Source organism: Capsicum annuum, chromosome 8 (genome assembly GCF_002878395.1).
Source record: "Capsicum annuum cultivar UCD-10X-F1 chromosome 8, UCD10Xv1.1, whole genome shotgun sequence".
Lineage (NCBI taxonomy): Eukaryota > Viridiplantae > Streptophyta > Magnoliopsida > Solanales > Solanaceae > Capsicum > Capsicum annuum.
In genome coordinates, this window is record NC_061118.1 from 168,121,677 (window position 1) to 168,138,222 (window position 16,546).

A 16,546-nucleotide genomic window follows, 5' to 3' on the forward strand; every position below is an offset into this window, starting at 1 on the left:
CCTCGATTACTACGAATATTAGGTGCTTCTTGAAGCGTACGTTGAGAGGATTCCAAATATGCAATTAGTTTCTAAAACTCACTATTGAATCTTGAGTTGCTTGGGTTTTTATTTTGAAACCCTAGAGAGAGTTCTTGAACAATTTTGATGAATGAAGGTGTATTTTGGGGTCTTTGGGAACTGAATTTTGTGTTTAGGGCTAAGTAAGGGTGGAAAAAGACCATTTTGCCCCAAAAACAGAGTATTTAAGTCACCTGAAACCTTTACATAGGCGCTGCCTATGCCATCGCTTATGTTTACATAGGCGTCGCCTAGTACTTTGAAAGGTCATAACTTCTTGCTCGGGTGCCGGATTTTAGCAAAATTGGTATCGTTGAAAAGCTAACTTAAAGACCTATCATTTGACATATAGTAGGCTCTCTAATTCAACATATGCAGAGAGTTATGGTCGATGGAAGCTGATACAAATTACAACATCCACTAAAACTTAATGGATCGAAATAGTTTCAACTCATCCTTGAGTTGAAGGACCTCTATGGTCTAAATTCAAGCTTGAATGGACTCACATACTATGCAAATAATTAACATGCCATATTATCTTAGGATTTATGGATTCGGGATTATCAACGCATCGAAATCATGGTCTATATTGTAGCCCGAAATGCGGGGCGTTACAGTTCATTGGTTGGTTTATAGTTTGATTTTATGTATTATCAGTTCAATTTGTTAGTGAATTCTGTTTTGACTTCTAAATGCAAAGACTTCTATGATAACAATTAGGGGGGTCTCATCTGTTGGTTTATAGTTTGATTTTATGTATTATCAGTTCAATTTGTTAGTTTTTGATTTCTAAAGATGCTGAATCGATAACCAAATCAGTAAGGTATTTCTTGTCGATTTAGGTCATTAACAGTTCGATTTTTGAGTTAATTGATAAAAAATGCTCATTTATATACACGATATAAAATTGTTGATATAGCTAAAGACTTTGCTATTAGTTTATACAAAAGTAATTCTGTATTATGTTTATGTAATATAATTTTTTATTATTTTAATTTCTATCTCATAGCTTTATTATCAATTAACGTGACACACATGCAAAGCACGTACACTTGACTAGTATATATATACATATATATATATATATATATATATATTGTGTGTGTAAGATACATATAATATCTTTATTATATAGAATACATATTTGATATAAATATATAAATCAAATCTGTATCAATATTGTTTAAGGCTATCAGTAAATGCCTAGAAAATGAAATTAAAATTTTAATCATCATTTTTGTGTCAATAGTTTCATCGTGAGTGTTATTTATTTATTGGAAGTGAACATTGGGCTAGTGCAAGCCTGGTTGTGTCTTCTCTAGCTATTTCAGTAGATTAGCCATTTAATTTTTGGCCAAGCAAGCTACCTTTAAATGTATCATTGGTGGGGTTAGGCTTGTGCCTTCTTGTTCTTGGTTTGCCAAACTCATCCTACTAGCTACAACCATTCCATCAAATGCTACTATCCTCTTGGTAGGCAGTGTTAAACTTTGTGATCATCCTATCTAAAAGTGAGCGCAGTGAGTAAAAGAATTATAAAAAAAAAAAAAAAAAAAAAAAGGACCACTTATCATTTTTAAAAAAAAAAAAATAAAATTTTGACACTTGAATTGAATGATCTTCGATCTTCTCATTCATTTTTCCTCCAGCTAGTCCGTCTCCATTCCCAGAGAAGCTGATGAGAACCACCATGGCTCAAACCTCTTCTAACAATGGCGGAATCAATCAGGTGAAATCGTCTTCCACTTGTTATTTTAATCAATTATTCAATTGTATTGCCACTCATCAAAATAATAGATGATCGATGAATACATATTTTTATATCTTGATGATAATGCACATATTTTATCCATAATTAGTGTATATTAGCTAGCATATGATATTTTTGGTCAAATGACCAAATACATTAAATACCCTTTATTTAACGTATTATTATTTTTGGGTGACAGGTTTTGGTGGAGGGGACTGGAAATGTTAGAACGTTCATATTAAATAGGTCAAAGCAGTTGAATGCACTTTCTTTTCAAATGGTACGCCAAATATTGATGTTAGCCGGCATTTGATGATACATTTTGGGAGTAGTTTTAATAAGAAAATTTATCTTTAAATATCTAATTATGAAATTTGATTCACAAAATGTGATATTCAACTATCTTCAAATTCTTAAAAACTAACTTCACTTACAAAACTTCAAATTTTGATATACTCTAAATTAAGGTAAAGGATGTCCTGACATGCAACTTTGTAATATAATCTACATTAACTTAGTTTAACGATGCTTTGATTTCTGGTTTACCTATAAACCATATGTTTACTTGGTGAACATCTGAGCTTTTAGTCATACAATCTCCATGTCACGGGATATTTAAGTACATTTCTGGTTTCCTAATGAAATTGATTTGATGTACGATGACATGTTGTAAGTGATTACTGTTCCCTTAAACTTATTCGTTTGTCCAGATATCCCAGCTTATGGAACTTTTTTATGCTAGTGAAGAAGATTCTAATGTGAAGATGATAATATTAAAGGTATTTTCATTAGTAGGGGGATCTTATTAAAGTTTGTTTACGGTCTCATGCCTTGACCCTTGTAGCTTCGGCGAGTAAGGATAAAGCTGGTCAATCAGCTACCTCTCTTTGGTGTGTCAGTTGTTCTGACCAATCTAGTGTTTGGCTTTCTCCTCAGCATATATTAGGCTTATGCTTCTTGGAAATCGGAACAATCCACATCATCAAAAAACAGTTCCCAAAATGATTTAGTAATTGTATTAAATAGTTATTTTTGCCTGTAAGACTCTGTATCTTAATTTTATGCAGTTTCAGGTTTTATGGTTTTTCTATTAATGCTCCTGTATATAGTACTTCTTTCATTACTAATTTTCGTGTATCGATATTTTCCAGGGACGGGGAAGGGCTTTTTGTGCGGGTGGTGATCTTTCACTTGTTTTTTCTCACCAGAGTACGTATTTGCTAAATTGGTAATATCTTGTCAAATACAATCTGAAGTTTAACTCCTCAAGTAATTTCTTTCAAGTACATAAGCTAAGATGTCATCCAAGTCCATCTCTTTGTACTAGTTTTGCTCTCAGGTTTTTGAATATTATTCTGCAAATTTCTGTAGTTCTCTGTTTTCAAGTTGGCTATTTAAAGCCCTCTATGTTTTAAATTTTTTACAGACAATTCAATCATCTTTTCAGCCTTGTTGCTGCTTATCTTTTTTAAAAACCCAACAACAGCTATGTTCTTTTAAGATGATTTTTATGTTTTCCGGTAAGTTAGTAATTTTAAGTGCACATATTTATTTGCTCCTGCTTATCAGGTAACTGGAAAATTGGTGCTAATTATTTCCAAAAGCAGTACACCTTGAACTATGTAATGGCAACTTATAGCAAACCCCAGGTTAATTAGGTTATCTCTAATTTTAGTTCTGTGATATAACTTTCTTTAGGTTTTCCTTAGTCTTGTTTGGACTTCCATTGAAGGTTTCCATCCTTAATGGAATTGTCATGGGAGGCGGAGCTGGTGTTTCTATACATGGTAGATTTCGAGTTGCAACAGAAAAGTCGGTATTGCCTCTTCTTAAGTTAGTACATTAATCTCGCTGTCTTGTTTAGCCTTTTGTATTTGATCTTTCCCACATTCTTTTTGTTTTGCTTCAAGTTTGTCTCTTTATGTCTTCTCTTTTAGGGAGTAAACCAATATATGAATGTTCATGTGGAATAGCTGTAGAAAAATAGCTCTTGGAATCCTTAGTCTTGAATTGAAGGATTTATATCCAGCAGAATTTTTTGTACTATGTCTCGGAGCCTTAATAAAAAAAGAAAATTGCCTTTTTTTCATTAAAAAAAGTCTCTAGCATAACTAGAGTAAAGTTAGAGGAAAACCTTACAAACTGTAAATCTCCATGAGCTTTAATTTGTAACTTGGATTTACATTAAGGATTTATTTTTCTTACACGGTAATATGTGTGCCTTGGATTTGCATTAAGGGCTTAATTTTTCTACTTGGTGCTGGTTGATATGTGTAACCAGATACCAGAAACTTCATGTCCAATGCATTTTTTATATATGTTTCTCTGTAGGTATTTGCTATGCCTGAAACAGCTTTGGGACTCTTTCCTGATGTAGGTGCCTCTTACTATTTATCAAGACTTCCTGGATTCTTTGGTTATTTCACTAGCCACATTGTTTATATTTATAAACACAATTACTGCTATTGATGTAATTCATTCAAGTTTCATTTTGGCGTTATATACAACTTTTCATTATTTGAAATTTAAGTCGCTACCTGGTTTCTCGAGCTCCACTAACTGAGCCTATCTTAAGAGAAATGGTTAACTCAGCTACACTGCATTTATTGCTGTTGCTTCGTGCATGATATACTCAAAAGCAGAAGATAGGTCCTTTGCTATTGCAGAAGGTGTTCAAAAGTGTTAGTGGGTTATAGACCCACATTGGATTAGTGGTTTGCTTACATGGATTTGTACAATCCTCCCCTCATGAGTTAGCTTTTGAGGTTTAGTTAATCCAAGTGTCATATCCTTACATGGTATCAAATCCAAGTCCATCTCTATTTGGGCTCCCGGCCACACTCCAGTTGTGTCGGGCATGTGAAGGGGGGGTTAAAGAACCACATTGGTTGGGAAATGGATTGGTGGTTGCTTATATTGACTTGGGCTATCCTCCCCTCATGAGTTAGCTTTTGAGGTTTAGTTAATCCAAGTGTCATATCCTTACATGGTATCAAATCCAAGTCCATCTCTATTTGGGCTTCCGGCCACACTCCAGTTGTGTCGGGCATGTAAAAGGGGGGGGTTAAAGACCCACATTATTTGGGAAATGGATTGATGGTTGCTTATATTGACTTGGGTTATCCTCCCCTCATTAGCTAGCTTTTGGAGTTGAGTTAGGCTCAGGTGTCATATCTTGACAAAAAGCTTACCGCCCATCCCCTATGGATGCAGCAGCAGCTATGTGCTTTTGGTGCATCTTCTATTATATTCTCAATTTTCTAGACATTTTTATCTGTTTTGCACCACTTGCCATTCATTGATCATGTTTCCCCATTTAAAAGTAGTTTTGCACTCATTACACAAACTTAGGTTAATCCTTTTTTTCCTACAGATACTTTTGGTCTGTTAGCTGGATGTGATCCTTCATCTTCACAGTTATGCTGAATTTTTAAGTTTTAGTTATTATAGAAACCAGCCTTAGTTTTCAACTATTCATGGTGATTGATGAATTTCTTTAGGTCATAATAAATGTAAAATATCCTTTGAAGACATGTATAGTCTTCTCTACTAGGATATTTGAAATTGGGGTTTTTAATAAAATCGCTGACATGTTTAACTGAATTATACCCTATTTTATTTAGAAATAAGATCCCTTCTTTTCTTCCCTGATTTTATCTATTCTGATTAAAATGCTATTATTGCGGAAGATCATTTCCTACGATGTCAATGATGCCCAGATAATTTGTACGTACAAATGTTTTGTCTTGGTTTCCCATAGCTAATTTCTTATACTCTTTGGCAGGGGAATATGCTGGTCTTACCGGTTCTAGGTTGGATGGAGCTGAAATGCTTGCTTGTGGTCTTGCAACCCATTTTGTATCATCGGATGTATACTACCTCAACTTTCAGCATGTTCTGCCCATTTACAATTGCTTCTATAGGAAATCATTTAGGTTTCTGGTGCTATTATATATGTGTAAACTAATCAGTATATTGTCATAGTGGCAACATTGATATTGCCCCCTTTACATGTAATAGCTATATTCTCAATCCACTGTCCTGAAGAAGTCAGGCTTAGGGTGTTAGGATGGATCTTATCTGCCATTTGTTATATAGATCTTATAATCTTTTAGCTATATTTTCTTTAAGTTGTCTCATCTCGTCTAATTGGGACCATGATTCTTAATTTAGAGTGTGCACTTCAGTCAATGTATTCCAGATAAGGTATGTGCCTACCTCCAGTTGACTATGCTGTTCACTGCAATTGTTCTACTTAGTTTGGTTGCAGCAGCAGCAAGTTCAGCAGTTTCATGTCTGTAAAAGTTAATCTTCTGTTGTTTCTTTTCCTGGATAGTAATTAAATTAATTATTAGAGCTTTATAAATGTATCATGAAGAGTACATCGTGCACATTGATTTTTTTTAAAATGGTAATTGGGTACCAACTAAGCACGCTTGTTGGAATTTGGATTTTTTCAGCCATGCTTGAAATGGTTCTTAGATGAATTTGTGGGATCTTCATTTAGCCACTGGTAGACTTTGAGCTATAATTTGCATTTGGGGGTGGTTGAAGGCCTTCCCTAAGGTGTATTGGCACAGTTAAAATGTGGTTCATTGATCTCGATATACATCAAATTGCATAATATTTGTTTATATGTTCATTCCTCCTGTCTTTGATCTAATTTGAATCCTTTGTTTCTCCCCTCTATTCACAGAAATTGCCACCTTTAGAACAAGCACTAGTCAAAGTCAATACAAGTGATCCAGATGCTATATCTGCTATCATAAGTCACTTTTCCCACATACCAAAGTTGAAAGATGAAAGCCCTTATCACAAGTGAGTTCATTTAGTATTTCTCTAATGATGTTTGTTTTCTTGCTGATTTATTGGAAGCTTACCTTCTATGCATGGTCTATGCTCTTTATTTTATTTTTTTTGCTCTCATGTTATTTTTCTTCCTGTTGTTGTGAGACTACTTCTCCTTTACTTTACATCGCCATCAGAAGCTTATTCCATTGTCTTTAGGGAAAATATCGTTATTAAAACAAACCTGTAATCTTTGGAATTTCATCGCCTCTTTCTCAATGGTGCACCAGTTTTACTTTCTGCAATTGTACGCACGTAGGATGAAGATTATTAATCGCTGTTTCTCTCGAAGGACAATTGAAGAAATCATATCTACTCTTGTAAGTTTGGGAGATGGATGGGTCATTTGATGTGTTCTCTTTTTCTCTGTGGTGAAATTATTTTGTAAAATTCTGATAATATAAGTTACTAATATACTGTGTAAGAACTTTGCATGAATTTTAAATAGGAAAGTGAGGCTTTGGACACAAAGGGTGACTGGATCTCTTCAACCATTCAATCGCTGAAGAAATCATCTCCTATAAGTCTTAAAATTTCCTTGAGATCAGTAAGTCAATAGCTACCTTGTGATACCAGTACTTTGTTACCTGAACTTCTGTAGGTTGATCAGAAATTGGTCGTCTAGGAAGAAAGATGGTAAACTTCATATCTCTGATTGATAATTCAGGAATGATATTTATCTTGGTTGGATATTGGAGGAGACAATTCATGTCATTTACCCTGAAGGATAAGGTTGTACTTTTATGCTAGTATTAAGCCGGTAAGGATAGCAGGTTTTCTTTGATGTTAAGATTGAACATAATCCTGGGAACTGTGAGTACTTATGTTCCCTGCTGTTGAATTTTTGGGCATCATGGAAAGAGTTCTCAATGAGTTGGAAGATCAATACCGAAGATCGTTTATCAACCTAATTTCTTTTTTCATATAATCATATCCAAACAGATTTTGCAGTCTTATAAGATTGTACCATAATAATGGCATTGATAGACCAAAATATATGTCCACTCTTTTCTGGGCTCAACCTTTTCATATTCACCTGTGTTGGCTTTGTTGCTATCCCCAATGAATTCAATTGAATTAAGAACCTTTGAATTATCAACAAAAACTTTTCCTTTCTTAGACCAAGCCAACTTGGCTAACTTATTAAAAATGGCGACTCTTGGGCCTCAAATTTGTTTTCTTAACAGCTGCCTCAGAAGATCCACTTGGATTTTATGCCTGGATTCAGATTATTTATTTTGGATATTCAAATTTGATGGTAGACTAATATTGCTGTCATGTAAGTTCTTCAAATAAAAAGTATGATGATGTCCAACTCCACGACCACATCGTGAATCTCTTTCCTACTCGGTCCTAATGCCTTGATTTGTCCAACATTTTCTTTGCAGAATTCTTGAGTATCTGCAGATTGTTTATATTAGTTTCCTTTTTTTGTTCCAGATAAGAGAAGGGAGGCTGCAAGATGTTGGTAATTGCCTTGTCCATGAGTATAGGATGGTTTGTCATGTGTTGAGGGCAGAATTTAGCAAGGACCTTTTTGAGGTAGGATGTGTCATCTTTCAGCCACCCATTTTACTGCATTACAAGACTGACACTTCACTTTTACTCCAGGGATGCAGAGCCATACTCGTCGACAAGGATAAAAATCCTAAGGTGCGTTATATTGATTTGATCATGGATAATCCTGAACTTAGATATCGAGACCTTCTTTCATTTTTGTGCTCGTCTTTTCACATATTTTCAGTGGGAGCCCTCCAGACTGGAACTAATCAGCGATGATGATGTTGATCGTTACTTCTCCAAGATAGATGATGAAAACTGGGAAGACCTAAAGCTGCCTCCAAGATCAAACTTGCCTCCATATGCAATTGCCAAGCTTTAAAATTGATTTCTGAAGATCTTGCAATACTTTACAGCATGTTGCCCTCTGTTCACTAGGTCATTATGAAGGTGTCAGTGATTATTAAAACAGTATTAATTTTTTTCCAAAGTGGTACACCAAATAAATAAGTATCACCCTCTGTATGAAATGTCAAAAATAAAGCCAAATGAACGATAAATTACTGCGCGATACTTGCCAGACAGTTGTGTATACAGATATGCATATCATGCCATTGAATTAAGATGTCAAACCTCAAACACAAGGGTAGATTGTACAATACTAGATAATAATTTGCCATATAATTTCTATATTCAGAGATAATGTATTGATCTTAATTTATTGCTGTTGTACTGTTGGAGTTTTGATGAACTACAAACTATTCCACAAAGGATCCGATCGTTAGCTGAAGCTTTTAATTGTGGGACCTGGTCTCATAAATAGCTGCTATCTGAAGGTGACAATTGACCACAGCTGGAAGCTGTACTTTCCTGCAGGAAGTTGATCTGTACTTTCCTGCTGGAAGTTGATAGCACGGCAGTAGAGGTATTCAACCTCGACCAATGGGAGAAGTTCTAGGTTTTGTTGTCTCATATAAAAGGACTACTTGCACACAACAAAACCTCGTTTTTTGCAAAATCAAGATTTCTTTCTCAAATAGCAAAAGCCATTTCTTATGACCACAGCTCATACGTCAACAAGGGACCTGATCTAGTGCTCATTTAGTTGTGTTGTGTTTTGAGTCGTGTGTGTTGCTCTCATATTGTAAATCTACTCCTGCTCTATAAAGGACAGTAGATGTGTAGCTTGTCAAAGTGTTAGTTCAAGTTAATTGATTGAGCCGTTAGTAAGTTTGGTCAAGTCTGATTTACCATCTTGAGTGACGCTGAGTCTTGGGTAGAGTTACCTAGGACTAGTGACTAGAGTTGACTAGAGTTAGTCAATAGAAAGTGTAGTAGAGTTACTACGCGTGTCTTTTAATAGAGTTATTACAAGAGGTTGTGATTTTAGGAGTTTGTAGTCACTTGGTTGCTTGAAGATTAGTTGTGTTGAAAATCCTGTGAGTAGGTCGTGGTTTTTACTTCCCTTGAGTGAGGAAGTTTCCAAGTAAACTTGTGTGTTCTTTACATTATCTGCATGTCTTCTTTCTACCTTTATCTTATTGCATCTATTGTCCTAGGGACCAGGCCCCATTGTACTTGGTGGACCCATACATTTCAACAATTGCAATGCGAGAACCTGCGCTCTGAATTATTTGATTTACAAGCAATTGTGCAGCCTGTCTTGATACACAAGCAGCATAACTTAATTATGTTTTTAACTTGAATTCTCTAAGCAATTAAAAGAATTAAATCTTGCCTTTTTCTGAAATCTACCAGCATAGATGTTGTGATCAATGTCAGCTTGTGTGAAAATTTGCTGAGATTATTGTGACTTGGGAGATTTATTAGGGGAAGGAGAAATGGGGAGGCGATTACAAAGTGGAGAATCTATAATTTGCCGGCAACAGAGATAACTCCCAGTTTCTGCTCTGCTTTTTCATTTATAAAGCTGTAGGTTGCTTCAGAATCTTTACACAACGAGCAAAAGACTGATTCAGCAATTTCACACGTATGAAGAAGGGTAATATAATTTTATTTCAGTTATGCATTATTCATGGATACATAATCTCAAGCTGGGTTAAGTTAACCAAAATAGCTGATCATTTGTTGGCAATACGCATTAGATGAGTAAAAAGTTGAAGAGGCTTAGACGACATGGGCATGTGATCAGAGCCCTGGATCTCTTCAACTTCATCTGGTGGATTCTTTTCAATCATCCTCAGTTGAAATTCCTTCGGTAGAACTTTATCTTCAGGCGCCACAATGTACGTTCGCCTAACTGATCCGTAGTTTTTCCTTGAAAGTACTATCTCCTTTGTTATTTCGTCCGAACTGTATAAATAAAATGGCCTTACTACTGTAGTGGCCAGTGCCCAATCCTAACAATAAGAAGGGAAAAAAATTAACTAGTGAAATTTTTGAGTAGATGATGCCTATTATTTTTATGAAACAATACTTGTTATCAAGTGTACCAATACTCAGATATTTCAATTTTATACATTTACTGCACTTTGCTTACTTGAATTGGACTCGTCTGGTAGACATCAGTTGCCAAGTACTTTGGACCTAATCTGATGGAGGTTGGAGGATTGGTAGGTCCATTATCGTATGTAAGATGATTATCAAGTTGAGATGTTGATCCCCTGGATGCCTGTAATGAAGTATAACAATTTCAAACATGAAAACATTGTAATCTGACAATAGGACAGATCATAATATCATGGCTAAATTTGATAATGCTACCTCATTATAGATGGTGGCTGCATCGAGAATTTGACCAGGCATTAGAGCAGCTACAAATACAGCAACTGAAATCTTTCCTGGAAAGCTTTCCATGGCTTTAGAAATGGAAAATCCACCAAGGCTATGGCCAACAAGAACCACTTTTTCATCTTCTGGAAGAGAAATCATGAACTCCATTAGCGGACTAAAGTAACTGGACAAATTTCGGACTTCAAGGACCTGCTTAGGGTTGATCCCTGAAGCACCCAAGTCAAGAGCTGTTACATTATGTCCTGAAGATCTCATTAATGCCACAATCTTGTACCAGGACCAGGCTCCAAGGCCAGCCCCATGAACTAGCACGAAGTGCTTGCTAGCTTTAGGCCGTTTGGGCCCTGACATGGTTGCATTTGCAAATGACAACAGAAGTATTAGAACTGCTAGACTTGTGAAGAACTTGCTTTTCTTCATATCTTTTCTTCCCCTTGTTTTGAAAAATGAGCACATAATATAAACCATTACAAGGAACCTTTATAACAAGAGGAGTTTGGTAACACCACATTGACTAATATTTGAGGAATTTGACTTTTAGAGGAGTTTTGACTTACTTCCATGCAGAAACAACCCCGCATTGGCTATTATTTGAGGAAGTGGGCAAGCAATGTCAATGTATAGGCTAGGGGTTGTGGCCTCTCTATTAGTAGTCATGCTTTGGAAAGCCTGGTGCCTCTTGGCTTGCCAAACTACATCCGTACAACAGGCACTCCACTAAGGGGTCGTTTGATTCGAAGATAAGTAATGCATGGATTAGAAATGTTGGTATTAGTAATGCGGGGATGGTAGTGTTTGGATTATTTTTTACAAGTGTTTGGTCTATTGTATTAAAAACTAGATATATCATGTATTGTATTTGATTTAAAATGCTACAAAAATCTTCTTTACAATTATACCTTTGAATTTTTATGGGATATTCTATTTCTATTAAATTAGTCAAGTTAAAAATTAAAATATGACTAAAAGTTTGCTACTAATTTTCAGGTGTGATGTACACTATCTAAATCCTTGATCGCACGGTGTACCCTCCGTATTCGATTGATAGATTTTATTTAGCAACGGACAACTCTCTCTAAATAATAAAATTTGTAAATTATTTTATTTAAATAAATTTATTAGTACAAATATAAAAAATAAAATCAAGAAAATACAAAATAATACTTAAAAGAATTTGAGAGATATTTTTGTCTTTATATATATATATTAGTCGGGGTGGAATGGATGAAGTGGAAGCTTGCCTCGGGGGTGTTGTCTGATAAGAAGGTGCCGCCCAAGCTTAAAGGTAAATTTAGTCCTCCCGGCCATGTTGTATAGAGCAGAGTGTTGGCCAGTCAAGAACTCTCACATTCAGAAATTGAAGGTGGCGAAAATGCGGATGTTGCGTTGGATATGTGGGCTTACTAGGGGTGATAGACTGGCTTCGGTGGAGGACAAGATGCGGGAGGTTCGTTTGAGATGGTTCGGACACGTGATGAGGAGGGGCACGAAGGCACCGATTCGTAGGTGTGAGAGGCTTGCTTTAGATGATTTCAGACGGGGCAAGGGTAGGCCGAAGAAGTACTAGAGAGAGGTGATTAGGCGGGACATGGAGCAGTTACGACTTACTGAGGACATGACCCGAGATAGGAAGATCTGGAGGACGCGTATTAGGATGGAAGGCTAGTGCCATTTTGGGTAGGTAGGGTAGGACATTACTTGGTGGGTGTAGTATTCTTATTATGATTTTTTGTTGCTTGTAGTATTACGATTGTTTACTAGTTTTGTTTACTCTTTCCCTGTATGTGGCGTCTCTATGTTTTGTTTTGTTTCAGGTTTTTTGGTATGACTTTGATTACTATTCCTTGTCTTGAGCCGGGGGTCTATCGGAAACAGCCTTGCTACTTCCCCGGGAGTAATGGTATGGACTGCGTACATCTTACCCTCCCCAGACTTCACTATATGGGAATACACTGGGTTTGTTGTTGTTGTATATATATATATTAGTCGTATGGCATTAAAACTCATGTATTACTAATTCCATCAAATAGGATGTATTAGTTATACACCTTATAATATTAGTTATACATTGGTCCAAAATCCTACCAAATATATTACTAAATAAAATCACACTTATTACATGAAATATTTCTGATAATACACCCCGCCAAATGCCCCTAAATGCTACGACTGTCATGGGTAAGTAGTGTTAAATGTGGTGATCATCTAATCTGAAAGTATAAGTTATTAGAGAAATAATGATTTCAAATTTAAAAAAAATAATGAGGTTGAACAACATAAAGAGGTAATTTAATCCGACTTTCACAAAATCATAAGACATCTTGAATAGATTTCTCAAACATTTTAGGTTGAGGTTTGTCCTAACTTTCTTACTATAATTAGATTTTTCTTTAGGTATCATAATTGAGTTTCTTTTTAGAAAAAAGGAAAATATATTCTCCATATTTGGCTAATCCTTGTTCTTATACGAAAAGGTTATATACTTGTGAGAACCTCTTTTATTGAATTGTGTGAGGTTGTCTCTCTCGGGATTTTGTACTCTCTCTTTGATATAGTGGATTGTTCATCCCCTTTTGTGGATGTACGTTAATTGACGAACCACGTTAAATTATTATATCTCACGTTTGTCTTCTTATTTGACGTCTTTCGGTGTTTGGTTTACTAGCTTCCGCATGACACTGATTATTCTGATCCTAACATTTTTGTGGTATAAAAGGTGACCTCAAGGGCAGCTCAAGCATATTCGTGGCCTAAGGCGAAAATCAAACGAACACCTTCAAATTTTAAGAAAAAATAATTTTCTTTTAATGAACTCTATTTTCAAAATTACATAATTGATTTTTTCTTATTATTTTTTTTAAGTAATAACGTAATCAATGTATTTAATCTTTGTTGAAACATAGTACACTAGATATACGAACTTCTTTTAATAATTCTTTCCTTTTATATAAAGAAATTATTTTTTCTATAAATAATATTCAATTTTTTAAAAAATAAATTATTTATATTATTATAAAAAATAAGGCCCTAAAATTTGGGGATCTAAGGCGGCCATCTATTTTTTTTCAAAGGTAGAGCCGCCCCTGGATGGCCTCTTCTGGTCTGCTTCTTTTTATTCGTTTGTTTTCGCTAATTATGACCATAGATGAATAAGTTGGAGACTTACTTGTCTTCAAAAATTTCAAATTTGGAAGAGTAAACTTATGGACCATTACAGCTCTTGCTATGAACTTCTTGCATTACCAAATCGGAGGATCAAAAACAATATATTACCAAGAGCACATGATAAATGTATTAGGTTGACTTGCAATCCAAGAAAAATCTTGAGCTTGACTACATATATATAATTTTTTAACTCGTTTATGATGTCAATTCCAAATACTGAAATTATAATGAAAGGCAATAACAACTGAAAGAAAAATGATCGAGATGTCAAATTGAAGTGATATCGCCATATGAATTGACTAAAGTTTTATTGTAAGCCTTACACCTTTCCCCTTTATTCTTTTTAATCAACAGCTCTTAGCTATACTTGTTAGCAGTGCTCAGAAGAGTAGTAAGAAGTTGTTGGGGCTTAGACATCATGGTCGCGTGGTCAGAGCCCTAAATCTCTTTCACTTCATTTGGTGGATTTTTTTCAATCATCAACTGTAAAAATTCCCTATTCAGAGCTTTATTTTCAGCAGCAACAATGAACACTCGTCTAACTGATCCATACCTTTTGGTTGAAAGAACTATCTCCTTAGAAACATCTTCCGAGCGGTATAAATAAAATGGCCTTACTAGTGTAGTGGCCAGTGCCAAATCCTAACGCCAAGAATTAGGGAAAAAAAACAATCTAGATTAGTTCCAAGTTGATGTTGTGATTATGTTGAAAGTGAACAAAAATTGAAGAGCAAAAACTCAAGAACTATGGAATTTTATTTTTTTTCTGTATTCATTAATCTCATGTACAAGTTTCCTGTGGATTTATATCTGTATTTTGTAAATAAAGAAAACCTAAAAATGAAAATAAATTTTGTACTCTTGTACTATTTCTACTGTCCGCACCATAACAGCCAAAACAAAATTATTTTCCTCTAATAACAGCTGTTTTCTTTTGTTCAGTACATCCTTTTTCTCATCATTTGGAATTATCTGTGTTGCATCTATTGGAGCTTGATCCTTCCTTTTATCTAAAGAACCATTATGAATTGGAAGCCCAATATGAATGGATCCAGTCCCATTCTTTGTGTGACATGTAGTGAATGAAACTTCTGAACATGAGCTTGAATTCAAATCAAACTTTCCAACAGATGAAGTACTTGAATAGAACTGCAATTTTGATAAACAATCAAGTAGGTGATGCCTGCTGAAAAATGTTGGCGAAAGAAGTCACTTTAGGGCCATTCTCATGACCAGAATAACAGAACTTATCAGCTATTTCATTTACAGCATATATTTGTAGTTTGATTTTCTTACCTCAATTGGGCTCAGTTGATAAACATTAGTTGCCAAGTACCGGGGACCTAGGATGATGGTGGTTGGAGGATTTGTAAGTCCGGTATTGTATGTAACACGAGTACCAGGTTGAGTTATTACTGCATTGATTGCCTATAATTAAGGAAGTACATTTAGCTTCAGACTTGTAAAAATTTAAACAAACATAACAGATCATGTCATGGCTATAGTTGGGAATAAGGAAATTGGTACCTCAGTGTAGACGGTGCTTGCATTGAGAGTTGGACCAGGCATTAGACCACTGAGAAATACAGCAGCTGAAATCTTTTCTGGGAAGGTTTCCATGGCTTTAGAAACGGCGAATCCACCAAAGCTATGGCCTACAAGAACTACTTTTTCATCAGCAGGAAGTGAAGTCATGAACTCCATTAGCGGACTCAAATAATCAGAAAAATGTGGGATTTCCAGGGCCTGTTTTGGGTTGGTTCCTGAAGCGCCCAGGTTCAAAGCTGTGACGTTATGCCCTGAAGATCGTCGCATCAATGCCACAATCTTGTACCAGGACCAGGCTCCGTGGCCTGCTGTGTGAACTAGCACAAAGTGCTTCTTAGCTTTAGGGCCTGACAAGGTTGCGCTTGCATATGCCAACACAAGTATTAGAACTGCTAGACTTGTTAGAAAATTGCTTCTCTCCATATCTTTTTTTCCTTTTTTTGAAGAATGAACACATAAAATGAACCATAAAAAAATACAACTTTATAACTCGAGGAGTTTGGTTTCTGCTAAGTTACGTCTATGCAGAAGCAACCCCACGTTGGCTATTATTTGAGGCATTTGAATTTTAGAATAGTTTGGTTTCTGCAGCCCACATAGGTTATTACTTCTACTCATCTAAAAGTTGGGTCAATTTGCGCCAAGTATGTAGTCCATATTCATTCTTAAGAAAACTTATCTAAATATTTTTTAAAACTTTTTTACTTGATATGTTAGATATAACCATAACAAAGAATGACAATAATTAAAAAGTTCAACAGCGTTAACATCTTGACCTTGTAATATAATCCTTCAACTTCATCCACTTGATCTGGCTAATTTCTATCAATCAATCTCCATTCTTCAAGTCCATTGGGCCATTTATCTTCATCAGATACAAAAAACACTCAAGTAAACCATCCATAATTCTGCCGTGACCAA

The 16,546-nt window shown here is 35.4% G+C and overlaps 3 protein-coding genes across 4 annotated transcripts; 1 reads left to right on the plus strand and 2 right to left on the minus strand.

The window, feature by feature from the left end:
- Positions 1–1,379: 1,379 nt before the first annotated feature.
- On the plus strand, positions 1,380–8,861 carry LOC107840345 (3-hydroxyisobutyryl-CoA hydrolase 1). 2 transcript variants are annotated; one of them, XM_047395120.1, is made up of 15 exons: positions 1,380–1,533; positions 1,710–1,789; positions 2,010–2,090; positions 2,521–2,589; positions 2,962–3,019; positions 3,380–3,459; positions 3,543–3,626; positions 4,142–4,226; positions 5,595–5,680; positions 6,507–6,628; positions 6,918–6,978; positions 7,107–7,205; positions 8,099–8,200; positions 8,270–8,311; positions 8,403–8,861. In XM_047395120.1, the coding sequence occupies exons 2-15, from the start codon at positions 1,739–1,741 to the stop codon at positions 8,538–8,540; spliced, it is 1,158 nt and encodes a 385-aa protein (XP_047251076.1). In that variant the 5' UTR covers positions 1,380–1,533; positions 1,710–1,738; the 3' UTR covers positions 8,541–8,861. The 2 variants fall into 2 exon arrangements, with proteins under 2 accessions (XP_047251076.1, XP_047251077.1); XM_047395121.1 differs by lacking the exons at positions 1,380–1,533; positions 2,521–2,589 and having other exon boundaries at positions 1,562–1,789.
- Positions 8,862–10,151: 1,290 nt separating this feature from the next.
- Positions 10,152–11,369, minus strand: LOC107879988 (methyl jasmonate esterase 1-like). Its single transcript, XM_016726910.2, has 3 exons — positions 10,883–11,369; positions 10,659–10,790; positions 10,152–10,518 (listed from the first exon to the last, which is right to left on the minus strand). Exons 1-3 carry the CDS (start codon positions 11,366–11,368, stop codon positions 10,240–10,242), a joined length of 897 nt encoding a protein of 298 aa, XP_016582396.2. The 5' UTR covers position 11,369; the 3' UTR covers positions 10,152–10,239.
- A 3,431-nt stretch (positions 11,370–14,800) lies between these two features.
- On the minus strand, positions 14,801–16,407 carry LOC107879989 (methyl jasmonate esterase 1-like). The gene is made up of 3 exons (XM_047395122.1): positions 15,605–16,407; positions 15,374–15,505; positions 14,801–15,263 (listed from the first exon to the last, which is right to left on the minus strand). The coding sequence occupies exons 1-3, from the start codon at positions 16,046–16,048 to the stop codon at positions 15,246–15,248; spliced, it is 594 nt and encodes a 197-aa protein (XP_047251078.1). The 5' UTR covers positions 16,049–16,407; the 3' UTR covers positions 14,801–15,245.
- Between the last annotated feature and the right edge of the window lie 139 nt (positions 16,408–16,546).